This window comes from Bombyx mori, chromosome 19 (genome assembly GCF_030269925.1).
Source record: "Bombyx mori chromosome 19, ASM3026992v2".
In the NCBI taxonomy this organism is placed as follows: Eukaryota; Metazoa; Arthropoda; class Insecta; order Lepidoptera; family Bombycidae; genus Bombyx; species Bombyx mori.
Genome location: NC_085125.1, coordinates 1358167 through 1385376, shown reverse-complemented (window position 1 = coordinate 1385376; position 27210 = coordinate 1358167). Strand labels below are relative to the sequence as shown.

General features: G+C 43.2%; 2 protein-coding genes across 3 annotated transcripts in view; one reads left to right on the top strand and one right to left on the bottom strand.

Annotated features, from left to right (window-relative positions):
• LOC105841633 (nose resistant to fluoxetine protein 6) overlaps positions 1 to 27210 on the top strand; it is a 387723-nt gene that overhangs the window by 169126 nt on the left and 191387 nt on the right. The window lies entirely within an intron of this gene.
• LOC105841459 (uncharacterized) lies at positions 17137 to 19779 on the bottom strand. The gene has a single exon (XM_038017797.2). The coding sequence runs from the start codon at positions 19777 to 19779 to the stop codon at positions 17137 to 17139; it is 2643 nt and encodes an 880-aa protein (XP_037873725.2).

The following is a 27210-nucleotide window of genomic DNA, read 5'->3' as shown; positions in this document are numbered from 1 at the left end:
ATACGAACCATACTATATATACTATACTACGATATAAGGTCCCCTTTGTCATGATGTCGTAATTCCAAAGAGTATCCCTGCAACCTTCCAAGATTATTGGGATACTTGGAGTCGACATGTCGAGCGATATCCAATTTATGATATTGATTTAATTCTCACTAAATCGGAACTATTTCACTATCCGTATTTTAAATGTATAATATTTTTTGACATCAACTGTATACAATATTTGTTGTACATCTGCATCAAAGACACATGGAGAGCGCTAGGCCTTATAGTGGCAATCGAAATTGGGATCTATTGGACAAGAGTTACAGTCTACGGCTGAATGATGCAGAAGCAGAAGTACTAGCTCGATTATACCAATGTCGATCTAGTGAATAGGCCTACAAATAATAATCTTAAGCTGTTTAAATCGTAATATTCCTTGTAATTTGTTGTAACTGAGATCGAGTAACATTTGTCATTATTATTTCTTGATTAATTCATTTATCATATAGTAAAGATCCATTATGATAAACCAGGCTTTCAAAGAATGTTTCTATATACATTATTTAATCTCTTGACGGCCACATTACTCGGTTAACTAAAACGGTAAGGCATTAGCAAATGTTCACTCAAATTTCAAAGACAAGTAAGCCTTGAGACTCGAGAGCATATTGACGAAAAAGCACCTTGTAACACAATAAAGCAATTTAGACCGGCGTGTAAGATTCGAGATGATACCATAATATCTTTCACTAAAAAAAACCTCGAGCCAAACACAACAGGTCTAATATATTATCGCAGCAGACAGCTATTACCTTTTGTGGCACAAATAGCGCGTCCCGAAATTTATAGCAGCAAGAAAAGACAAGTGTTTTATAGAAAATTGTGGATTAGTTTATTTGTGATAGCTCTAGTTCATAAATATTGTTACGCGCTGGGGTTCGGGATAAATAAATGTTCCACCAAAGTACAACTTAAAACTGTATTAACACTTAGAACACACATAGAACACTTTAAAATTTTTAATTCACTTCTTCCGCTTCGCTTCAGGCGATCCGTTCGCTGTTTCGCTTCGAGTAGTTCCGATTACTAACTAACTGCGTGCCATCTCTGCGTGCAACGCTTTTATAGCCGATACCACATCCCTAGAATTATCAAGAATATTCCACACATTTCTAGTATTGTGTTTCCGCTATCTGGCAATAGATCGCGTTGTACTTCTTGAGCGTTCTAGGTGCTACTAGAACCTTCGATATTCGTTCGACTATTCGGCGATAGATGGCGTTACTCTTACCGGCGTAACAATATAATAACTACAGACACGCGATGTTGAGTTCATTTATGTCATTTTGTTAAAATGATACATATATCTTTAAATCACATGGCTCTTAAATTTCGAAACTGTCGGCGGTGGAAAAGCCGCAATTTTAATAAAGTACGTGGATTGCACAAAATAAACCTAGTGATAAATAAATAAATAAATATTTATTAACAATCACGCCACGTTAACTGGTCCCGTGATAAGTTCGTAAAGAACTTGTGTTACAGGTACCAGATAACGGAAATAAATGTAAGATTTTGATTATACATATATGTACATATATTTAATATACATCCATAACCCTGGAAAAGACATTTATATTTATCATACAAATATCTTCCCTTGGCGGGATTCGAACCCGCAACCCCCTTGTGTAGTGAGTGACCATGTCACTTACCACTACACCAGACGGTCGTTAAACCGACCTTATCTTAGATTAAACAGAGCAGTGCATCTCAAGTGAGTTTTCATTTGATAATCATTTAACAAAACTAGTGGTCGCCCAGTGATCAAAGCTCAACAATAATTAGTTTAAATTATAAGTTTGAACATTATTATGATTCTATTGTCACATTCCTATAATAACCATTGTTCTATGATCACAGATTTTACCAAGGTTACACTATAGACAAAAGATATTAAAGACAAACAATATTAATCTATTCTCAATTTGACCACAGACTTTAATAATAAACAAAAGCGTATATATGCGTGTCAAATGTATGATATTGTGTGTAATGTTTTTTCTATGGACTCTATGTATTTTATATGCATAAAATTAGCATTTTGCAGTCCTAAACTATAAGTGTGGAAAAATTCATAGTCCTCCGTCCGCGCAATTTTCGTAAAAAGGTGTACAAAGTTTTTGCTTCACGTATTAATATTTAGATGAAGGCCACAATATTATATGACGGAGGATGGATGCCAAAATTTATCTTTCCGTACCCGCGCTGACATATATTTTGACATTTACTAGATATTTGTACTGCTTTTCCTCACTAATTTCTAGTGCCATCTGCACATATTATGAAGTTAATTAAGATAAGTAAAGAAAAACTATTTGAAAAGTAAAATATTATGCTAATTAAAGTATATCTTTCGGAAACGTATTGCAATGCTTACTGGTGGTAGGACCTCTTGTGAGTCCGCGCGGGTGGGTACCACCGCCCTGCCTATTTCTGCCGTGAAACAGTAATGCGTTTCGGTTTGAAATGTCGGGGCAGCCGTTGTAACTATACTTGAGACCTTAGAACTTATACGCTTTACGCTGTAGATGTCTATGAGCTCCAGTAACCACTTAACACCAGGTGGGCTGTGAGCTCGTCCATCCATCCAAGCAATAAAAATAAAAAGTTGATTTCATTCTAAAAGATACATCTAAGCTGGTAGCATCTGATGGTAAATCAGTACTGAGAAAATGATTAAACAGGTTTTTGACTTTCCTTAAATAGCTATATCGAAACAAATAGCAGAATTTTATATTTGCAATCATTTCGTTCGTGTATTACCTGTAGAATTGATTCGGAACTCGTTGCTGCGGGCGTCTGGTATAGTAACTTCCCTCTCCGGGGAACATGATTCGATTTTTCATGTTCCGAATGGCTCCATGCCCTAAAAATTGTCTGCAGGTAAAATTGGATGTGCTTAAGATGGATAGAGGATTCGTTGCGGCAGACAAAACTTGGAAAGATAACAAGTGTAGCCATGACGTGAAACTGGATCAATGGAGATAGAATATCTGAAAATAGTTTTATTTATACTTTGTGGTTTTGTCTTTAAGTTTTGTCTTAAGAAAATCAACAATAAATATCTCAAAGAATAAATTTTAATTCATTAAAACTATGTGGTCGAAAAAAAAACATATTATTTAAAAAAATATGTTAGTATGCACCTGAAATTCATCCTTTTCTTACTGTGAAAAAAAGAGTAGTCAATCTTTACAGTTCCTTATCGTTTTGTAGAAAAATGTAACAGATTGCAAAGAGTACCCTACGAATAGTCATTAGGCGATCAGTATTATGACGCGAGTATTTCATGAGAGGATAACATCCTCATCAGAATAACATCGTGTAATAAAAATCAAAACCCGCAAAATTATAATTTGCGTAATCACTGGTGGTAGGACCTCTTGTCAGTCCGCGCGGGTAGGTACCATCACCCTGCCTATTTCTACCGTGAACCAGTAATGCATTTCGGTTTGCAGGGTGGGATAGCCGTTGTAACTATACTGAGAACTTAGAACTTATATCTCAAGGTGGGTGGCGCATTTTACGTTGTGGATCTCTATGGGCTCCAGTAACCACTTAACACCAGGTGTGCTGTGAGCTCGTCCACTTATCTAAGCAATAAAAAATAAAAATAATTAATAGCTCTCTATGAAGTGGTATTCTGCACATGTAAAATTAGAAACCGTGATGTATTTTGAAAACTTTCTTATATCTCGTTTATGATATAATAATTAAACTGTAATTTAAAGCACTCATCACATTATATTGCTGTGAATTTGGAACTGTTACGAAACTCCGTGAGTCTTTAGCAGGGAAATTTTGTATCCATTTGTACCTAAAATGATGCTAAAAGTTTTCGCAAGTGACAAACTGTATAATTAAAACAAGGGATACGCATCAGCCGCAAGGTAATTAACTATTCAGAGCTCAAAGCTTTTTCGAAGGATCCGGTGACGGTAGACCCTAATGCTCTGAGTACTTTATATTGGTACGATGCGTGACAGTAACTTTATTGTTTCTGCTACAAAGAGGTCAATTGCTTGGACTTGAAGTGTAACGGAGGCATTACTTTAGTTGGAACTTTTAACTTATTTTTCAAGAGGTCTATTGCTTGAAGCTTCTACCAATGTCTTATGATTGGCAATTCTATTGGTGTGAGCGGTGGATGCTTAAGGTATTTGCTTGTGTAAAATATGCCCATCAAACTCTTGTTCAACAATAAAAAACCCATTCCCAAAGTGTTTTTGTCAGCTTATCATAAAAAATATATTTTTTTAATCTAGAAAGCAGAGTGATCTCGTGGCCAAACAGGTATTTAATGGTTACTAGAGCCTTTAAGCTCTAATCATCATGGGTCATGATATCGGCATGGTATTGAAGTGTCAGATAGGATACCTCACCTCATACCACCTCCAGCAGGTGGCTCGCATGCTGTACAAATATGCAAGGGTAAACAAAATTCGCTGGTCAATACTTCTAACGCATGACTGCTTCGTGTTAGAAATAGGCAAGATGGCGGTATCCGTCCAAGCTACCTAACAATAGGGCCAATAACTCAACCCTATCTCCACAGTCAATACCAAATTAGGCTAATTAAACTCACTGGAAGTTCGGAACGGCGTGTTTACTAACGACTTGCATAGTCGACGGTACGAATTGAATTTCCGAATTAATAGCCGGCTCCAAACTTTGGTGAGCAAGGAAATGATTAATAGTTGCGTATGTCTTCGTTCGCTGTTGTATATCGTTCCAAGCCGCTTGAAATTTATCGACATTCGGAAATACTGACTAGTGTGACAGCTGCGATCTATATGGACTATATATGGACAGGCCATTTACAGACAGATTCTAAACTTTAGTGCACGATATACCAAATAGGTGACACCGAAACTAGAGACTAGAAAGAGTCCAATATTGGTAGGGATGTGATTTGATTTAATAACCCGCCTTTTTCTGCTAGTTAGCATCCATACTCTCCGGGGTATGACGAGTGGAAGATGGGGATCAAAATAGTCTATAGTTACTTTGAGTCCACACGGGCAGGTACCACCGCCCTGCCTATTTCTGCCGTGAAGCGGTTGTACTTTAAAAACAGAGACCTTAGAACTCATACCCTAAGATAGGTGGCGGAATTTACGCTGTAGATGTCTATGGCCTTAAAAATTGGAAAACTTTAGCGAGTGATCCAGATATACAAACACAGTTTTAATCCGGTCCTTCGGCTAGGCCGTGTATACCAAATCCTAGTACTCCAACCCTCGGGGGCGTTTTAATATCACGAAAGTAATCATTTCTTCTGTGAACACTAGAACAGTGATTGGGGATAGTTGTTACTATCAACTATTGTGCTATTGTCCATGTCAGTGACCACTTATGTCGTAAAACACAAAATTAAATTACTATTATGCTGGTAGGGCGCATTGTATGTGCACGAGGGTGGATTCAACATAATACATATTTTTTTGAAAAGCAATCAAATATTCCGAGTTGAAGAGAAGGGATGGAATACATTTGAATTACGATTTCTATTATGTCTCAAAATTAATGGCGGCTTTCACATTGTGATGTCTATGAACTTAACCACCCACTTAATGTCAGATGGACCGAGAGCTAGTTTATTCAACACGCACAAAAAAAATGTAATGATTTGCTAATCTCTTTGAAATGCCTGGAGCATTGTTCTCCATTTTTTACCGGATACATACAATAATCTTGAATCTTTTATTTTTATTATTATAAGTAACTCACTATTATTATGTTCCTATTGTAATGCTCTTTCAATGGCGTCTCTTAAAAAGTAGTGTCTTACTTGGCGCTGACATTATGTATGTTTTTAAACTTTATCATGCCTACGTACTTATATCAATTAGTTCGCTTATTATTTCAATTACGAACGCTTATTTTACTTAAATTAATAACTACCCACTCTTTAAGTTAATCAGCTCAAAACCGAAGTCGTCGTGGTCTAAAAGATAAGACGTCCGGTGCATTTGTGTTGAGTGATGCACCGGTGTTCGAATCTCAGGCGGGTACCAATTTCTTAAATGAAATACGTACTCAACAATTGTTCACGATTGACTTCCACGGTGAAGGAATAACATCGTGTAATAAAAACGAAACCCGCAAAATTATAATCTGCGTAATTACTGGGGGTAGGACCTCTTGTGAGTCCGCGCGGTTGGGCACCACCACCCGGCCTGTTTCTGCCGTGAAGCAGTAATGCGTTTCGGTTTGAAGGGTGGGGCAGTCGTTGTAACTATACTCGAGACCTTACATCTCATATCTCAAGGTGGGTGGCGCATTTACGTTGTGGATGTCTATGGGCTCCAGCAACCACCTAACACCAGGTGGGCTGTGAGCTCGTCCACCTATCTAAGCAATAAAATATAAAATAAAAAAGACTTAGATACTCAATTCCTTAGCTGTCTGTACCATTCTTTCCAAAGTGAGTGAATTAAGACTTTACCGAGAAGTCGTTTAGTCAGCCGAACACGCCAGGGCCGGAGGGGACGTTCGAAGCTTTAAAGGAAAAAATCTGAAACATCATTAGTTGAGGTGCCTTTGAGGAATAAATACCATTTTTTTTTTTTTTTTTTTTTTTTTTTTTTTTTTTTTTTTTTTTTTTTTTTTTTTTTTTTTTTTTTTAAATCTAAAATAGATCCGATCGCAGGGATTTTAATATGATTTGTAGACTATTTCGATTAACACTTGTGTTTCTCGAAAGCGCCAGTTAATTTTAGCTTACCTATGCTGTCTTTAGTGATGCTCTCTGAGGAGCCGAGACAGGATGAGATGACACAAGATCGCGAGGACGAAAATCGTGGATGAAAATGGTCATGACCAATATTTATACGCAACACGACAGTCGGATGCTGTCTTTGACAAAAGGCCCGTCTGTTGCAAAATATTCCAGCTCTTTGTTTTGGAGGGCCGTTCAATGGTTATAGATTAAAACGAAGACTTAAATCTCATGCCTTATTCGTGTAATGATACATATGTGCTGTAGTGAGCATTTTCTTCCCTAATCGAACCATCTACAGGAAAAAAATGCACACACACTTAGGGCTCGATTATGAAATTTATATTGAAAACCGAATTAATTAAATATTACGTCCATACCACCTACTAGATGGACCGACGACCTAGTAAAAAGCGCTGGGTCTCGTTGGATGCAGGTGGCAATGGACCGGTCGCACTGGAAATCTATTGGAGAGGCCTATGTTCCGCAGTGGACGGCGATAGGCTGAAATGATGATGATGATGACGTCCATACCAGCATCAAAATTTTCCTTGTTCGCTCTCCTATATTTGTGAAATAATGTAGTTGGTTCTCGAGTTCGTCCTACAAACTGTACAATAATAACAAAACTATCATCTATAACACTCATGATATAAAATACGACGGTGGAAGTTGTTATCTATGAGTCTGGTCTCGTCAAACTGCAATAAACAGAACAGTAAAGTTTGGATTTATTTTGTTTACCCCGGAACGTTTCTGATATTAAGCGCGTTTCTGTTCCTTCCTTGATCGCATTTTTGATGCGGGTTTTTGGAAAGCAGCTCTTTATGGGACGATGCGGAGAGGGAGAGGGAGAGGGAGAGAGACTAAACCGGGAAAAAACGTCCGTAACGTAAGATTTTTATTAGTAATGCACACAGCGTACTCGTTAACTTTGTAGTAACGTACAAACAATAACATATTTTTTTATAAATCATTTATTTTTAACAAAATAAAGTTGATGGCTTTGTTAAGTATTTTTGTTTTTTACCAATAAAAAAATCATAATAAAAAATGTATACCCGAATAATTATTTTCTTTATACCTCGAATAGAAATTAAAATTAATATTTTTATAATAAGGAACTTCGTTCCTATCCGGTGTCCCACGTCACCACATATCTTTTTTATTTTCATTTTGGATCCCCAACCCGGATCACGACTGACCAGGTTATTTGATGTCATTTCCAAATCAAAATCATATATTTAAACTTAATTTTGGACCTAAATCACCCTCAGAGATCATAAGCCTTATAGGGTAACAAACATGCTACAAAGGCATGAAATGGACCTCAATTGTGTTCTGTAACAGCTATGTATCAGCGTAGTATGCTATTACACGTACATCGTACACAGAATGCTCCCCATTCTCTGGTAAATTTTATAGTTAGCTTAACTACTATCCACGGGAAAATATAAACTATTTTAGGCTGATAACAGAGGGTCGAAAATACGATACAATTTTAGACAATAATACTTGAAGGAGAAAAGCGTGATTGTAGGTTATTTTCACGGTCAAAATAGGGGAAGAGGTAGACCTAAGAAAAAATTGATGGATTGCGTGAAAAATAATATGTGTAAAAGGGAAGTGAGCGAAGAAATGGTATAAGATAGATGAATATGGAAGGAGAAAACATGTTGCGCCAATTCCAGGCGACGGGCAGGAGAATGATGACGATGATGATGTTCATATTCAAAATATATTACATCACGACTATTTCTTGGTTTTAAAATTTCATATCTAACTCCTTATTCCTGATTTCCAAATTTCGAGTATTATTGATAGTCGCATCGTTAGCCTGCATAGATCTGTGAGCTCTACCGTCTTAGCTAATAAAATAAGTCAGACCTCTCAAACCACAGGAACTTTTCTGTATAATCATAAAGTTTTGCTCCATATACATCTACGGATGCCTATAGCAGTATACACAGTATATCTACCTAGTCAGGTCATAAGTATTGTCACACAGCAAAAACTTTTCTTTTAGAATGCTGGCCACAAAAAAGTTTATTGAATTCGAATTTCGAATTTATTTATTTATTTATTTAATAAACAATGTTTCAACAGCATTTAACTATACACAGGGTACAGAGGATGTTTTCCCAAACATGAGCCAATTAAAGAAACACATTATGTTTCCAAAAAATTTTAACATAATTAATGAACACAGGTAGTTCAACTAAGGTAAGGCAGTTAAATAGGTAGATTAACTTTGTCGAATGATAACTTGCAGAATAAGTTTGAATCTGATTGTGTTGTGTCGATGTGTGTAAGTGCGTGTGAGTGTAATGTAGTGGTTGGTTAAATTGTTCATGAAAATAAAAATGTATACTTTTAGAATTTTACTCATTTTTAAATATGGAGTGGACGCTTAAAGAAGACCGTGTTGCAGTTATTGCGTTGCATCGTTGCGGTTACGCGCCAATTCAAATTTTTAACATACTGAAAAATTTCAATATAACCAAAAGATTCGTTTATCGTACCATCAAACGATACAATGAAGACTCTAGTGTAGATGACAGGTCAAGAAGTGGTCGCCCTCGGTCTGTTAGAACTCCAGCAGTGATAAAAGCTGTGAAGGCGCGAATTCAAAGAAATCCCAAACGTAAGCAGAAACTGTTGGCCCTTCAGATGGGGTTAAGCAGAACCACGATGAAAGGGGTGTTAAATGAAGACTTAGGGCTTTGGGCATATCGAAGAAAAACAGGACATCGTTTGAATGCTCGTCTAATGGACCTGAGACTGAAGAGATGCCGCGCTTTGTTGAAGCGGTACGCGGGAAAAAAATATCGGGAAATTCTTTTTTCGGATGAAAAAATTTTTACCGTAGAAGAGAGCTACAACAAACAAAATGATAAGGTGTACGCACACAGTAGTGAAGAAGCGAGCAACCGTATTCCGCGTGTCCAACGAGGTCATTTTCCATCCTCGCTCATGGTATGGTTGGGAGTTTCTTATTGCGGCTTAACAGAGGTACATTTTTGTGAGAAAGGTGTAAAAACGAATGCAGTTGTGTATCAAAATACAGTCCTGACGAACCTTGTGGAACCTGTTTCTCATACCATGTTCAATAACAGGCACTGGGTATTCCAACAAGATTTGGCGCCAGCTCATAGAGCGAAGAGCACACAAGACTGGCTGGCGGCGCGTGAAATCGACTTCATTCGGCACGAAGACTGGCCCTCCTCCAGTCCAGATTTGAATCCGTTAGATTACAAGATATGGCAACACTTGGAGGAAAAGGCGTGCTCAAAGCCTCATCCCAATTTGGAGTCACTCAAGACATCCTTGATTAAGGCAGCCGCCGATATTGACATGGACCACGTTCGTGCTGCGAATAGACGACTGGCCGCGCAGATTGAAGGCCATTTTGAATAAACTTTAGTGTCATAAGAATCTATGTTTTGTTAAGTTCATTTTGGTATATGAATGGTTACATAATGAATAAACTTGTTTCAATTATTTTACATTAAACATGTGACAGAATTTATGACCTGACTAGGTATATGCGTCAGTAACCGTGGACCGTGAGCGCGGTTGTCAATCTAGAGGAATAATGAAAAATGGACCTAATATTCTTCAATTAACTGAATGTTGTTTTTTGGAGAGGCTTTGATGCGTACCTTTTTCGGAATGAATGAATAAAGAAACAAGGCTACTGTATTTCTTTTATCAGTATCTTTACTTAGAATTACGATTCAAGTCTGTAGCATTTAATTAGGTTTTATTTCACGATTGTCTTCATAGAAGTTGCTTTGGGCCGAAGCGAACCTATTCATCATGACAATACTTTCACCGGTTTTTGCGAAGCGTAGACCTAATTAAAATTATTTTGTTTGTTGCTTAATTCAGTATTTGTAATTTTTATTATACAATTTTTATTCGTTTCAATTTTGAACATTGCACTAGTCTGGGAGTACTGTCAAAAATATTGTTTTGGTCGTTATGTTTATTACTTTGACTGAAGTATTTAAGGCACAGATGAAGAAACACATGAATGTAACTATATCTTCATAATATCTCTCCCTTTGTTTACATCTTTTTTTTTCCTGCCTAAGCTGATAGCCTTGAGAGGCGGAATCTTAACTAGTAGGTGAGCTCACGGGGCTCAAACCTGACAACGTTGCTAACACGAACCCTAGCAAGAGCCGTGTTCGCAGAATCTACCACCGGATCGAAAACGCGACCCACTGAGAAGATCCGGCGAGAAATTCAGTGGGCCGTGTCTGAGGATGTCTCGTCGAGCCCTTCGTCGCAAGCGACGGGTTCGACGAGAACGGTGACCGGTGCTTGAGGTACCTAAAAGCACCGTTAGTGGATCGGGAGGATCCGAAATGACGTGTTTGGGGCTACGTCGACTGCTTTCCATTCTTTCCGCAGGATCGGGAATGTAGTTACCGGCGGCCACGATGAGAGGGTTCTCGTGTCGTATTTTGCTCATGAAAAAATTCTCTATGTAGGGACACAGTTTGAGTAGCGCATGCGGTTGTTCATCGCTTGTTATAGCCAGTCGTACATAGCCCGCCCGACACGTCAGACACTTGTGACAATATACGAAGTAAAATCGGAACTAACTTGTTTTATTTATAAATGACAGTTAGTACCTTACACGCCTTATAAACCGTACACGCTATATATTAGCTAGATGTTATTTTAAAACTGTTTTTGTTGTGTTCTGATTAATAAGGCATACAAATGAATGTATTTGTAAAAATATAATACATTATATTACACGTAAATAAGTAACAGTATCTTGAGGTCTGGTAGCTTAATTGCTTGGGGTTTAACTTTCCCTACGTTAATCATCATGTCATTTTCATAAGATAAGGTTTGCGGAAAGTACTCAGTGGTAGGCAGTGGCTTTGTTGTGCCACTGCCATTGGTGACGTCAATTAGCGACGGTAACCACTACAAGGGCAATAAGAAATACAAAAGGCACTTTTGTTGGTTTTGATAAACGGTTAAGCCACGCGTTCGTCTACTAGAGATGGGTCATACTAGGTAAATCAGATACTAAGTCCACCTGTTACTAATCTTAAGAAATACTTGATCCAAATACCTAATCCACATAATCTTCCTAATCTCATTCACAACCAATACTTTACTTAGCAAGCAATCTCAATCTGCCTATTCCTAATCTCAAGTTCTGAGTCTGTTATTAGGATTTGATTAATGTGATCGTTGTATCATTATTTGAATGATTAGGATTAGGCATTTAGGGATTGTGCGATACGTTGCAACGTGTAAGTGAGTGAGATAGCGCAAGGACAGGTGGGAGGGTATGCTGAACATTTGATTTTATGTTTTAAGAATACGAAGATTAGGTGGAACAGGTGAATCATACACACTGACAAAATGGGATTAGGTGCAGCCTAATCTTGTAAAATACCTAATACTCGGGTCTGTTCTAATAAATCCGACTCTACTCGATTGTCTACCAACTTTAGCTTATGACTGTATTAGATCAGTCATGGCTATTATACTAAGATTTAAATGAAACCTCTGACATAAGAATTCAAGTAGGAGAATTAAGTCTAGATACTACCAGAAGCACATAGCTGATATAAATACCTATAGGGTTTGCGGACTCCTTCAGATGTCAATTGCAGTTCAAATAGTTTGTATTCTCTCATATTGAGCGCTGTATTGTCTAGAATTGGATGGGAATATTTCAAGATATTTATATAGTTTTAAATAATTATCATTTTACCTTTTTTCCTTCGATTCAATGTTTTTTTTGGACCAGTTTTAAAGATTATCAAGTTTCAACAGTTTCAAAAGATTATCAGCTCTTAACTAATCTTACAAAATTCCAGATGTAGGAAGGTTTGCCAACCTACCTGTGCTCATCATAAATTTTGTTTAGAGGTATAGTTCATTGACTTCCAGGAAATGGATATGAAAGTAAAAGTACCATATTTGGATCTTCAAATCATCTCATATGACCAAATATATTTAAAATACAACTAACGAAACCAATTAAGATTGCGTGATTATATGTGGTACGAACTATTACGCAGCTCACGTGCATAGGTAGGTCCCACTAATTCACCTATTTTTGTCAAAGATCACTCACATGTTCCAGTTGAAAGAATGGTACAGCCGTTCTACAAAATAATTGGGTACTACAACCTCATTTATCGGCGCGAGATGATACATTGTCGTTTCTATGTGTACCTGTTACAACTTAAAGCGAAGGAAACAAATTTACGAAGGCAATGGACCCAGTGTTGCCTAAAAATAAATTAATACCACCCATGGCCAGATTGTGCGCTAACTTCAATCTAACGGCTACAATACAACTGTGAGAGAACATCGCACAGAAATAGCTAAGACTAAGCCATTGAATATTTTAGCTGATAAAACCAATTGCGAATACAAAACGGCAGCAGGCAAATATCGTTTCTCTATTGTACATATCTACCCACGTACCAATCGTTATCTAACTCCCAAGAATTCTTAGCAGGAGCATCAAATTATGCGGTGCACTCTTATTGCGTCTAGAAACTGAATTAAATTTCATCCTATCGATGTTTTTCCATTTGTAAAAGCGGATTAGAATCCGAGAGCGTTCCTGCTTCGGAAGTGGTTCATGATTATAAAATAAATTGCCGGTTATTTCAATGTTCATTTGGGTTTAAGTAGCCGCTTCTTTCGGATGAAAGGGACTTAGATCTTTTTTTAAGTGGTCACCGGGGGGCCATAGAAATAAGGTCTAAATTAAATGATCTATTCTTTTTCTTTTTAACACCGGATATTAGTCTTTTATTGTGGGAGTTATTTGTAAAGACATATAGTTTGGTAGTTGATTTTGTGATGTTGGAAGCTGCCACAAGACTTGTGATAAGGAATAGCTCACACAAGAACACCAAAGATTAACAATCTAATTCATTACATACTAAATAAGATACAATAAAGCTAGATTTTACACTGGTAGTAGGACCTCTTGTGAGTCCGCGCGGGTAGGTACCAACACCCTACCTATTTCTGCCGTGAAGCAGTAATACGTTTAGGTTTGAAGGGTGGGGCAGTCGCTGTAACTATACTTGAGACCTTAGAACTTACATCTCAAGGTGGAGGGCGCATTTACGTCGTAAATGTCGATGTGTATGGGCTCCAGTAACCACTTAACACCAGGTGGGCTGTGAGCTCGTCCACCCATCTAAGCTATAAAAAAAAAGAGATGGCTAAGTAAACCATCCATTCGAAGTATGGCTGATCAATAACTGAATATTTCTAAGAGATAAATTTACCTACGATTCCCGTCCCCTTCGAACTTTATACTCCAGTAAGCAAAGCTCGGTCGATACGTGACGAGCTGTTTGAGATTTTCTAGTGTATAAGTGCAGAATTTTATTTGATATCCATAAGCTTCGGTAACCGTGAGCTCCTTCAGTCGTAAAAGCAATAAAAATCTCAAACATAATCCTACAAATATAAATTTCCTCTAAACATATTAATAAAACTTTTGTAATAACGCTTTTGGCTTCATATTTCTCACTAAAAAGGTTTTGTGTATTGGTAGTTATGAATATATGGTATATATAATTAGTATAGAATGCTTAAATTGTATTTTATTTTACAACTAGCTGACCCAGCAGACTTCGTAGTGCCTCAATCGATAAATAAAAGACCTAAACTTTAATAAATTCCGAGTATTTTCATATTTATCTACCTTTTAAACCTTCTCTGGACTTCCACAAATAATTCAAGACTAAAATTTGCCAAATCGGTCCAGCCGTTCTCGAGTTTTAGCGTATATCAAATATGTCTGTCTGTTTTTTATATGTATACAATATTTAAATCAATTAAGCAATGTACTTGCCAGAGCATTCTCTACACTCTCCTTGGTTGACTGATTGAAAATATCTTAGGCGCTCCGTCCGCCACTGTATTTTGTCTATAGAGTTAAATAAATAAGTAGGTGCTAATTCAGAAGAACTAACATATACGTGCATCCTTACCCATACCCATACTCACCTAATTAAATCTGCCTTTCCATATTTAAAGAATGTCGAGAAAAGTCGATGTATATTCTTGACAATATATGTACATATAAATTCATGGATGTCTTAGATAGCAAATGTCGTGTAATAAAAGTGAAACCCGCAAAATTATAATTTGCGTAATTACTAGTGATAGGACCTCTTGTGAGTCCGCGCGGGTGGGTACCACTACCCTGCCTATTTCTGCCGTGAAGCAGTAATGCGTTTCGGTTTGAAGGGTGGGGTAGCCGTTATAACTATACTCGAGACCTTAGAACTTATACCTTGTTATGTATGTATTGGGTGGGTGGCGCTTTTACGTTGTGGATGTCTATGGGCTCCAGTAGCCACTTAACACCAGGTGGACTGTGAGCTCGTCCACCTATCTAAGCAATAAAATTTTTTATTAAAGAATGTCGAGAAAAGTTGATGTATGTTCTTCACAATATATGTACATATAAATTAATGGATGTCTTAGAAGTATGCAAAAAATATACCAGACCGTAGGTAGGATTTCATGTATCAATAAATACCGGGTTTCGGGATTTTTCGATACATTATAAATATGGTAAAATACTGAGAAATGTTCATTTGCAAAGTGGATTTAACTAGGTAGAATTTTGATGCTTTCAGCACAGCATGAAATTCATGGATCAAATAACTCAGATCGGAATATCTGTGACAATTCTGCGAACGGATACATTGATATGGACTCCAATATCATTCCTGCAAACATGGAACCTAGACCAGGAATTTTGCGAGTAAATACGAGCAGTGACGCCGACAAGTGAGGATTGATTGAAAACTTCATTTTGCATCGTATGTGTATTTTTGTCAGAGCTATTCAATCAAAACTAGAGGTCCCGCAGTAGTCGAAATTCGACTATAATTAATTGGAATTGTAAGTTTGTACACTATTGTATTTTATACAAATTTCGCCAAGACTGCACTATAAAAAATATTAAGAAAGACAAAAAATATTTAATCTATTCTCAATTTAACAACACACGTCAAGAACAAAAGTTTGACAATAAATAGTATGCATGCGTGTGTGCGTATGTAGTGTGTGTAATGTTTTCTTTACTGATTTAATGTATCTTTTATGCATTATTTAAAAAAAATATTAGCATTATGCACTTCTTCTCTATATTCTCTATAAGTGTGGAAAATTTCATACTCCCTTGTCCGCGCAATTTTCGTAAAAAGGGATACAAAGTTTTTGCTTCACGTATTAATATATAGATATTGTTGGGTACGCAGCACGTCACCCGTGTCGATAAGGCGAGTGACGTCAACCCGGGTTGGACGGGTTTATTAATCTTATAAGATTTCTTGAAATCCTATAAGACGCCGGATGCCCGTCTCGTGGCGATTATTCGTGTCGATCTGAAGCAGTCAATGTAGGGTCCTGAGGTGTACGATATCGTACAAGCTCACTCGAAATTAAAACTCAAAACTTTGCTACTGAACGTAAAACCGAGCCGACCGATCTGTCAATACAACCGAATTTCTTCTATGTTCAATAACCGACGATCTGTTCAATAGTCCTCAATTCTTCAATTCTTCAATAAATATCTTCGAGGCGCAGATGTCTTTACTCGTGCGTTTTTTAGTGATCTTCGTTCGGAGGGTCGGCGGCCGGCGGTTGGCAGGTAGTCGGTCGAGGGTCGGTCGGTAGATCGGCAGGTAGTCGGTCGGCAAGTCGGCAGGTACCTGACAACGTCGCGGGGTCGCTTAACTACCTCGGAATGTTACCCTACAGAGATCTCGTGTAAAATACGTCTCTCGTCGAGATCATTTTCACTATGATCGGCTCGGTTTATTCGTTATATCTATTTATTTAATAAATGTATATACTAATGCCTTATACTTAACTATTCTATGTTGTAATCCCTATCGATACATATAACTTATTCTATGCTTAATCTATATGACGCGCCCGTATAAACAAAATACCCGGTCCTGAACACAGATAAATGCTGTTTGTTACATCGTTTCGGGACGCGGGCCGGGCGCGTGTTCATTTAAGTTAATATGCTAATCTTAAAACTATCGGGAATAATAAAGCAAAAGTGTATACTATTTATTTCAAAGCAACTTACGTTCTATTCTTAGTAAAATCTATGTGCACGTTATCTATATCCTTATCTATCTATATGCACTCTATATAATTTATCTATTTGTTATTTATCTATTTGTTATAACTCTATGTCTATGTACGTATCTATATAAATCTATCATAAATTCTATTCAACTTATTCTATAATTATGAGGCGACGCCGCTGTCGCCAACATCCTCCCCCTCGTGCGTAGCACCGACTCCTTGTAGTGGCGACTCTATGGGCGGGGCTCGTCGCTCGTTGCAGGCACCAGCAGGATCATCTTGGAGGCAGGTCTCTTAAGCAGACCGCCGCTCGTTCTGACGTCGACGGTTCGTACACGGTTGTCGGGGCCTGGGTAGGTGTGGACAACTTGCCCGCGCGGCCATGTGTTGCGTGGCAGCGTGGAGTCCACTATGAGGACGGTATCCCCACACTGCAAGTCCTCGCCAGCTGCTCTCCCGTCGATCTTCCTGGGCAGCAGCGTGGGCAGGTATTCCTTGACCCACCTACTCCAGAAGTGATCCGCCATACGCTGCGCCACTCTCCATGTCCTTTTGCCGGTCAGGTCTTCGTCTCTGTAGTCGCCGATGCTTGGAGCTCCGCAGGACCTCCCTATGAGGAAGTGATTCGGCGTGAGTGCTTCTGACTCCCAACTCTCTTCCCTGGCGACGAGCGGTCGCGAGTTGACGACGTGCTCCGCCTCCAACAGAAGAGTGTGCAGAACTTCTTCCCTCGGGTGTCTTTCCTTCAGTGTGACCGCCAGCGCGGTCTTCACGGACCGCACCAAACGTTCCCACGCGCCTCCCATGTTCGGCGCTCCTGGCGGGATGAACTTCCATTTTATGTTCATCTGAGCGGCCCGTGACACGACGTCTGCTTCCCTTGCATTCTCGATTGCCTGCTTAAGCTCCTTGTTGGCGCCGACGAAGTTAGTCCCATTGTCGCTGTAAATGACTTTGGGCGTTCCTCGCCGGGCGGCCATCCTGCGCAGCGCTAACAGCATTGAGTCTGCCGTCAGTGACGCTGCTAGCTCCATGTGGACTGCTCTCGTGGTGAGGCATGTGAACAGCACGCCCCACCTCTTCTCGTGACGTCGTCCTACAGTCACCGTCATCGGCCCGAAGTAATCGACGGCAGCACAGGTGAACGGCGGCTCTCCATGTCGTAGCCGCTCTATCGGCAGGTCTCCGGTGGGCGGTAGTCGTGGTGTACTCCGATAGACCTTGCACCACTGGCATCGGACGGCCGTCGCTCGAATGATCGATCTTAGACCTAGGATCCAGTAGCGCTGCCGCACCTCGTTCATCACCGTTGCGTGGTTACCGTGCTGGAACGCCTCGTGATAGTGTTTGATCAATAATCTCGCTATCACGTGCTTCCCGTCCAGCACGATCGGTCGCTTGCAGCCTGCATCTATGTATTGCGCTGCGTCGATACGTCCGCGCAGGCGCAACAGGCCATCTTCCATCACGACGTCGAGCCGTCGCAACTTGGGGTGACGTTCGGGATCTTTTTCACCGAAGCTCTCTCCTTGGCTGCTTCTCAGTAGGATCTTCTCCGCCTTCTTCAAGTGGGGCGGATCAAGCGGCAGCCATGCTTCTGTAGGTGCTTCCGGGGTCCTTAACTTCCATGTGGATCGGGGTTGCTTCGTTCGTGTCGTCCTCCACGTGGGATCTTGCTGCTTCGATTGTCTGGACACGCAGGCGCTCTCCTTCCGGGGTCGACACAGCTCGATAAATTGGAGGACCCTGGCTGTTGCTCTCAATAACCTGACCCAGCTCGAGAATCTGTGCGGATCGGGCGTGGGTTGAGCTTCAGCGGTCCTCGCCGTAGCGACCAGGTAGGCCTCTTTCTCTTCTCCAGACGGTTCTTGCTTGAATGTTCGCGGCTTGGGCCAGCGCGATTCATCCCACGTCAGGAACTCGGGTCCATTAAACCACCGATGCGTGTGGTCGAAATCCGCCGGCGCCTCTCTAGTTGCGTCGTCTGCTGGGTTTTGCGAGCCAGGCACCCATCGCCATTCTTGGGGCTTCGTTGACTCTTCTAACTCGGCGAGTCGGTGCGCGACGAAAGGTTTGAACGTGCGTGGGTCGGTCTTTATCCATGTCAGGACTGTACTGGAGTCAGTCCAGTACGTCCTTACACCGACTGCGATGTCCAATTCGTCCGCTATCGCCTGCGCCATCCTTGTCCCCAGCAGCGCAGCTTGCAGCTCCAGCCTTGGGATGGAGACTGGTCTCAGTGGGGTCACCCTGGCTTTCCCTGCTAGAAGCGTGACGCGGTAGGTGCTCTCGTCTGTCTTCTGACGCCAATAGACTGCACACGCGTAGGCCTTCTCGCTGGCGTCGGTGAACGTGTGCAGCTCCCCCTCAGTGCTGCAGCACGAGAAGCACCTTGCTATTCGGAGGCCTTGCAACATGCTGAGGTTCTCCATGTAGCGTTTCCACGCCACCTCGTCCTTTTCCAGGATGACGTCGTCCCAGTCGATCCCGCTCCGCCAAATGCTCTGAATGAGCGCTTTCCCTTCTATTAGCACGGGTGATGCCAGCCCCATAGGGTCGAAGGTTGACATTACCGCGCTAGTCACTTCTCGTTTGGTCGGGGTCCGTGCTTCTATATCCTTCGGGTCTCGTGGATGTGTCCGGAATCCCATCTCGTCCGACTCGTAGAACCACCGCAGGCCCAGGGTCTTTTCTTCCTTCGACCCCAGCTCTATGTCTCCTGGGGTCGCACCACCTGCGAGGCTCGCCAAGACGCCGCGCCTATTCGATGCCCAGCCTCTGAGCTCGAATTTCGCTCCACGGTGGACGACATCCACTTCGCTGGCTATGGTTATAGCCTCTTCTTCCGTCTCGAAGCTCTGCAGGTAGTCGTCCATGTAGTGGTTTCTTTCTATTGCCCGCGCGGCTTCTGGATATTGATGTCTGTACTCGTCAGCATTCCATCATTCTCGCTCACGACTCGGTCGTGCGCGGACGTGCTTTCCGATCCGTGGCCCGCTTGCGAGCCGCGTCTCTGAACTCACAGTTGTGCTCGACAGTGTAGTGACCGTGAATACATCGTGCGTACAATTCGGTAGTGCGGACGTGCCGATCCGTTGGTCGCTTGCGATCTGCGTATCGAGGTCCATTTTTGTGCACTAAAGTTTTGTAACCGCGAACCCACCCTTACCAACTGCCTTTTTCAAGGCAACCAATCGCTACGTTCAGCTTCCTGTGGCACTCACAGGCTAGCGATTTCCTAACCCTTCCCAAAAACAACAGTCTTTTTCAAGACTAGACCCCCGCTCGCGATTCTGCCTGCTGTAGCACTATACAGCCCGAGCGGGTTCCTTTCCTTTTCCCCGCCGATTGCCGTTTTCACGGCATAGGCATTCCCCCCCCCTGCTCCTTGCTGTCCTGCAGCACAGGGGGGTTACAAATCCTATCCTATCCGGGGCCTCGCCTTTCGGCGAGTTCAACAAAAGTCCCGGGGCCGCCCCCCCCGGGCAAGAAGCAAGAAGAAACATGGAAGAAAGTGCAAGTGTTTGTGACAGTGATCTTGTCGGGTTCCTCCGGGATAGGTACCCGTCAATTAGGGCCGAATATTTAGCATTTAGGGCCTCTCGTGGCAATCCCTCCCCCCCCGCGTCCGTCGCCGCGTATTTCAACCGTGCCTCGGAGGCACGCCGCGCGCCCCCCGCCGCGTTAAGTTCGAGCGCACGTTCCGACGATGCGACTCACGAAGCGCCTAGCGCTACCCCCACCCCCGCGCCCGCGTCGATTACGTCATCGCTCGTATCGTCCGTCGCGACCTCGATTGTTTCGAGTTCAGGCTCCGATACCGAATCGGAGATGGATTTCGAATCCGCGTCAAGCCCTCAGCCTGGAACTTCGGATGGGTTCCAAACCGTAACGCGCGGTAAAAAGCGTACTCGCGCCGTGGAGTCCCGGAGCTCCACGACGAAGCAGACAAAATCCGCGACCGCCTCCCGCCCGCAGGTAGTCGTGACACCGGAGTCGGACTCCGCTCGCCGCGTAACCCCGCCGCCGCGTCCCAAGCCCGCGCCCGCTCCTAAAGCAGCTGCCCCGCCCCCGCTGATTCTCCAGGAAAAAACTGCGTGGAACCGCGTTTCCCAGGCCCTTCAGGCAAATAAAATTAATTATACCCATGCGCGTAACGTCGCGCATGGGATTCAGATAAAGGTCGCAACGCCGGGCGACCATAGGGCCCTCTCAGCATACCTCCGAAAGGAGAACATAGGTTTCCACACCTATGCTCTTCAGGAGGACCGCGAGCTCCGCGTAGTGATACGCGGAGTCCCTAAAGAACTCGACATCGACTACATAAAGGAGGATCTGACCGCTCAGGCCCTCCCGATAGTTAGTGTGCACCGGATGCACAGCGGGCGGGGCAAACAGCCCTATAATATGATACTCGTGGCGTTAGAACCCACCCCGGAGGCCAAAAAGAAGATCGCATGTCTCACGACAATTTGCGGCCTATCCGGGATCTCAATCGAAGCCCCCCACAAGCGTGGCACTCCCGGGCAGTGCTACAGATGTCAGCTTTACGGCCACTCGGCTCGCAATTGCCACGCGCGCCCCCGCTGCGTAAAGTGCCTCGGCGACCACGCCACACTAGATTGCTCGCGTGTTAGGGAAACCGCGACCGAACCCCCAAGCTGTGTCCTATGCCTTAAGCAAGGGCACCCCGCGAACTACCGTGGATGTCCTAGGGCTCCGCGCAAGCGTTCAACCCTCCCAGCTCCGCGAACCGTCGGCCCAAAGACTTCGGCACCCTCAGTGCCGAAACCTGCCTTCGTGCCGGCTGCAGTTCCCACGGTTTCAGCGTGGAAAAAGCCGCTGCCGTATACGAAGGCGGGAACACAAACCGCACCCCCGCCCCCGCTCGCGACACGCCCCGCGCCTCAGCCCCTGCTCGCACCTCGCCCCGCGCCCGCGTTCCGTCCCCCGCAACCCTCTGCCGCCAACGACTTCGCGCTCGTGCGCGACTTCGTCACCGCGGTGAACTTCGACCGTCTGCGATCGTTCGCTGACGCTATCCGTAGGTCGACAACCCCCGAACAGCGGCTCGCGGCCGCGTTCGATCACATGGACGTTTACGAGTCCGTGTCGCGTACGTTATAAAATCTTTACCGGTAATCAATGGCGCAAAAAGGTAGAGAAAAACCGTATTCCCTTACGTTAGCATTCTATAATGCTAACGGACTCGCGCGGCAACGCGATCAAATTTTTGAATTCCTCCGCGATAATCTTGTAGATATTCTATTAGTGCAGGAAACCTGTCTGAAGCCCTCGCGTCGCGACCCGAAAGTCGCGAACTACGTCATGGTTAGGAATGACAGACTCACCGCCTCCAAAGGCGGGACTGCCATTTACTATAGGCGGGCCCTGCACGTTGTCCCTCTCGATACTCCCTCGCTCTCACATATCGAGGCGTCAGTGTGCCGTATCTCGCTGACGGGACACCAGCCGATCGTCATCGCATCCGTTTATCTCCCCCCGGACAAGCCCCTTCTGAGCAGTGACATCGAGTCACTGTTCGGCATGGGAGACTCCGTCATCCTGGCAGGCGATTTAAATTGCCACCACACTAGGTGGAACTGCCATCGTACAAACGTTAACGGTAGGCGTCTCGACGCGTTTATAGACGACCTCACCTTTGAAATAGTCGGCCCCCCAACTCCAACATGTTATCCGTATAACATCGCGCTCCGTCCGAGCACTATAGACCTGGCATTGCTTAGGAACGTAACTCTGCGCTTGCGTTCCATCGAAGCAATGTCAGAGCTCGACTCAGACCACCGACCTGTCGTTATGCAGCTCGGTCGCCCTCACAACCCAGTCACTGTTACGAGGACCATGGTGGATTGGAATAAGCTGGGCACGTGCCTAGCCGACGCCGCTCCGCCAATCCTCCCTTACGGCCCGGATTCGAATCCATCCCCCGAGGACACCGTCGAATCCATAAACATCATTACCGATCACATCTCTTCCGCGATCATTAGATCTTCTAAAGAAGTCGATATGGAGGACAGCTTCCACCGCATCAGACTGTCCCCCGATCTTAGGAATCTCTTAAGAGTTAGGAACGCGGCAATCCGGGCCTACGATCGTCTTCCCACGCATTCAAACCGGATTCAGATGCGTCGTCTACAACGCGAAGTCCACTCCCGCTTAAGCGACGCGCGTAACGATAATTGGCATAGTTATTTAGAACAACTCGCGCCCTCCCACCAAGCATACTGGCGACTAGCTAGGACTCTCAAATCCGAAACTACCGCTACTATGCCTCCCCTCTTACGCCCTTCAGGCCAACCACCGGCATTCGATGACGATGACAAGGCTGAGCTGCTGGCCGATGCACTGCAAGAGCAGTGCACCACCAGCACTCAACACGCGGACCCCGAACACACCGAGTTAGTCGATAGGGAGGTCGAGCGCAGAGCTTCCCTGCCGCCCTCGGACGCGTTACCCCCCATTACCACTGACGAAGTTAGAGACGCGATCCACAACCTCCAACCTAGGAAGGCACCAGGCTCCGACGGCATCCACAACCGCGCGCTAAAATTTTTGCCAGTCCAACTGATAGCAATGTTGGCTACAATTTTAAATGCCGCTATGACGCACTGCATCTTTCCCGCGGTGTGGAAAGAAGCGGACGTTATCGGTATACATAAGCCGGGCAAACCGAGAAACGAAACTTCTAGTTACCGTCCGATTAGTCTCCTCTCGACGATAGGAAAAATTTACGAACGTCTCCTTAGGAAACGCCTCTGGGATTTTGTTACCGCGAACAAAATTCTCATAGACGAACAGTTCGGATTCCGCTCAAAACACTCGTGCGTACAACAAGTGCACCGCCTCACGGAGCACATTCTGATAGGACTAAATAGGCGTAAACAGATCCCGACCGGCGCCCTCTTCTTCGACATCGCGAAGGCGTTCGACAAAGTCTGGCACAACGGTTTAATTTACAAACTGTACAACATGGGAGTGCCAGACAGACTCGTGCTCATCATACGAGACTTCTTGTCGAACCGTTCGTTTCGATATCGAGTAGAGGGAACTCGTTCTCGTCCCCGTCAACTGACTGCCGGAGTCCCGCAAGGCTCCGCGCTCTCCCCGTTATTATTTAGTTTGTATATCAATGATATACCCCGGTCTCCGGAGACCCATCTAGCGCTCTTCGCCGATGACACGGCTATCTACTACTCGTGTAGGAAGATGTCGCTGCTTCATCGGCGACTCCAGATCGCAGTAGCCACCATGGGACAGTGGTTCCGGAAGTGGCGAATAGACATCAACCCCACGAAAAGCGCAGCGGTGCTCTTCAAAAGGGGTCGCCCTCCGAACATCACTTCGAGCATCCCACTCCGTAGTAGGCGCGCAAACACCTCCGCCGTTAGTCCCATCACTCTCTTTGGCCAGCCCATACCGTGGGTCTCGAAGGTCAAATATCTAGGCGTCACCCTCGACAGAGGGATGACATTCCGTCCCCATATAAAAACGGTACGCGACCGCGCCGCGTTTATTCTAGGACGACTCTATCCAATGCTTTGTAGTCGAAGCAAACTGTCCCTCCGCAATAAGGTAACTCTCTACAAAACTTGTATACGCCCCGTCATGACGTATGCAAGCGTAGTGTTCGCTCACTCAGCCCGCACCCACTTGAAATCCCTTCAGGTTATTCAATCACGATTCTGCAGGATAGCCGTCGGAGCGCCATGGTTCCTTAGGAATGTGGATCTCCACGATGACCTGGAGCTCGACTCTCTTAGTAAGTATCTACAGTCGGCATCGCTGCGCCATTTTGAGAAGGCGGCACGACATGAGAACCCTCTCATCGTAGCCGCTGGAAATTACATACCCGACCCAGTAGACCGAATGGTAAACCGTCGACGTCGCCCAAAGCACGTCATTACGGATCCTCCTGATCCATTAACGGTGCTTTTAGGCACCACAAGCACCGGTCACCGTCCTCGTCGAACCCGTCGCTTGCGACGAAGGGCTCGACGAGCGAACTAACCCATAGACACAGCCCACTGAGTTTCTCGCCGGATCTTCTCAGTGGGTCGCGTTTCCGATCCGGTGGTAGATTCTGCGAAGCACTGCTCTTGCTAGGGTCAGTGTTAGCAACTCTCCGGTTGAGCCCCGCGAGCTCACCTACTAACGTTAGGGTGAAGCTGAAATAGCCTCTCAAGGCTATCAGCATAGGTAGGAAAAAAAAAAAAAAAAAAAAAAATATAAATGTACAGTGGTTTTTACGGATATTCCATTATAACTACTGAGCCGTGCATCCAATTGACTTGAAACTTGGTATCCATGTAGAAAATACATGTACTTAATGGTATGCTAATATTTATATGAGTGTTGGACTCCCTACACTAGCTGCGGGGGCGTTAATAATGAGAATCTTTGTGATTTTTTTTATTGCTTAGATGGGTGAACGAGCTCACAGCCCACCTGATGTTAAGTGGTTACTGGAGCCCATAGACATCCACAACGTCAATGCGCCACCCACCTTGAGATATAAGTTCTAAGGTGTGTGGGTGAGAAATAATAATGTTAATTTTAAATGCCCAGCGAAGCGGACGGGTACAGATAGTTTCAATATAATTTTCAATGGCTCTAGACTAGGCGTGAACTAAGTTAGTAGGTAGGTAATAAATAGTTAGCAAAACGTACACTGTAAAAATATATATTTGTACAACGTAAATCTTCATAAAAAATTTAGCTTCACTTTTGTGAGCTTCCAACGTGGCCCTTAATATTGCTTCCTACCCACAAGAGTTTCTAAAATATACACAGCCCAATACGCGTCACAGCACTGAGATAAACCGATCGTTAAATTTTTCCCTTTTCTGACGATGCGAGAGGTAATTTCCTGTTTGGGGTGAGGGTCAAGTGTTGGGTCCATCCCGAAGACTTCGGTTACACCGTAGATAGCATAAGACGGTATTTAATTCGGATTTAAGTTTCTAGAATACCGCATAATAATTACATAAGTACCTAGACCTACCTTACTGGTGGTAGGACCTCTTGAGAGTCCGCGCGGGTGGGTACCACCACCCTGCCTATTTCTGCCGTGAAGCAGTAATGCGTTTCGGTTTGAAGGGTGGGGCAGCCGTTGTTACTATACTTGAGACCTTAGAACCTGTGTCTCAAGGTGGGTGGCGCATTTACGTTCTAGATGTCCATGGGCTCCAGTAACCACTTAATACCAGGTGGGCTGTGAGCTCTTCCACCCATATAAGCAATAAAAAAAAAAGGTATTTTTTTTTGTCATTGACATAGGGCATTATTATTGATGGAGTTATAAAAAAAATCTGTAAGATAAAACGAGTATAAGGTACTATTGCATTACATTTTCCGCCAAAATTCTTAATCAGGCAGAGCGGCCTTTGACTCGGTTAAGAGGAGATGCGGGTGCGAAGAATTATAAGATTTTTAAATATTAAGTCGCGGTCTGCTTTCTTGCATCTCTTCAGTATGTCATTGACAACAACATTGTCAACTAGGACTGCAAATACTTATGTAAACAGTTGGAATTAGCATTGGGTGATCGTTTGTTTTGTCAACCTAAAGGTATAATTTACTCCAATGTACGATACTGCCATTGGCGTTCTCAACAATCGAAAACCAAATTACCATAATATTATGAATTTTAGTGGAGCACAAAAGGGTAATATATTAATGTACCTACTTATTACGTTAATGGCCACATTAGATTGGCAAATACTCGAATTCTTTTCTTTTTATTTTTCTCCACCTTATCCCACTAGGTGGGGTCGGCACAGCTAATTTTTATCTTCCATTCTCTTCTATCAGCCGTCATCTCAACACTCACTCCTCTCTCTCTCTCATATCGTCATTCACATACTCCATCCATGTCTTCTACGGTCGATCTCTTCCCCCTCTACCTTGCACTACCATTTCCATACATCTCTTAGTCACATGCATATTCTCTCTACGCATCACATGTCCATACCACGCTAACCGTAATTTTTTGATTAAAGAATTGTCTTGAATTTGCAAATACTCGAATTATTGTTTTTATTTTATTTAATAAGAATAGTGAATGTATAAATATATTTGATACGTCCTAATATCTCACTTATTCGAGAATGTCCGTATTCTGAGCAATGTGAGTTGGGTGATTGTCGAGTTGTGTATCGACTTTAGGTCCTTCTCATCCAGTCCATTGTAGATTGGGAACAGCATTGTCAGATGTTTTTACCATCGCACCGCCCGCCACCGGAGTAGAGTTCATCCATACTACCTGGAGCCACTGCGGTCGTCCACAG

Coding starts and splice junctions, on each gene's coding strand:
- LOC105841459 (XM_038017797.2), bottom strand. CDS start 19,779: ATGGACGACTACCTGCAGAGCTTCGAGACGGAAGAAGAGGCTATAACC.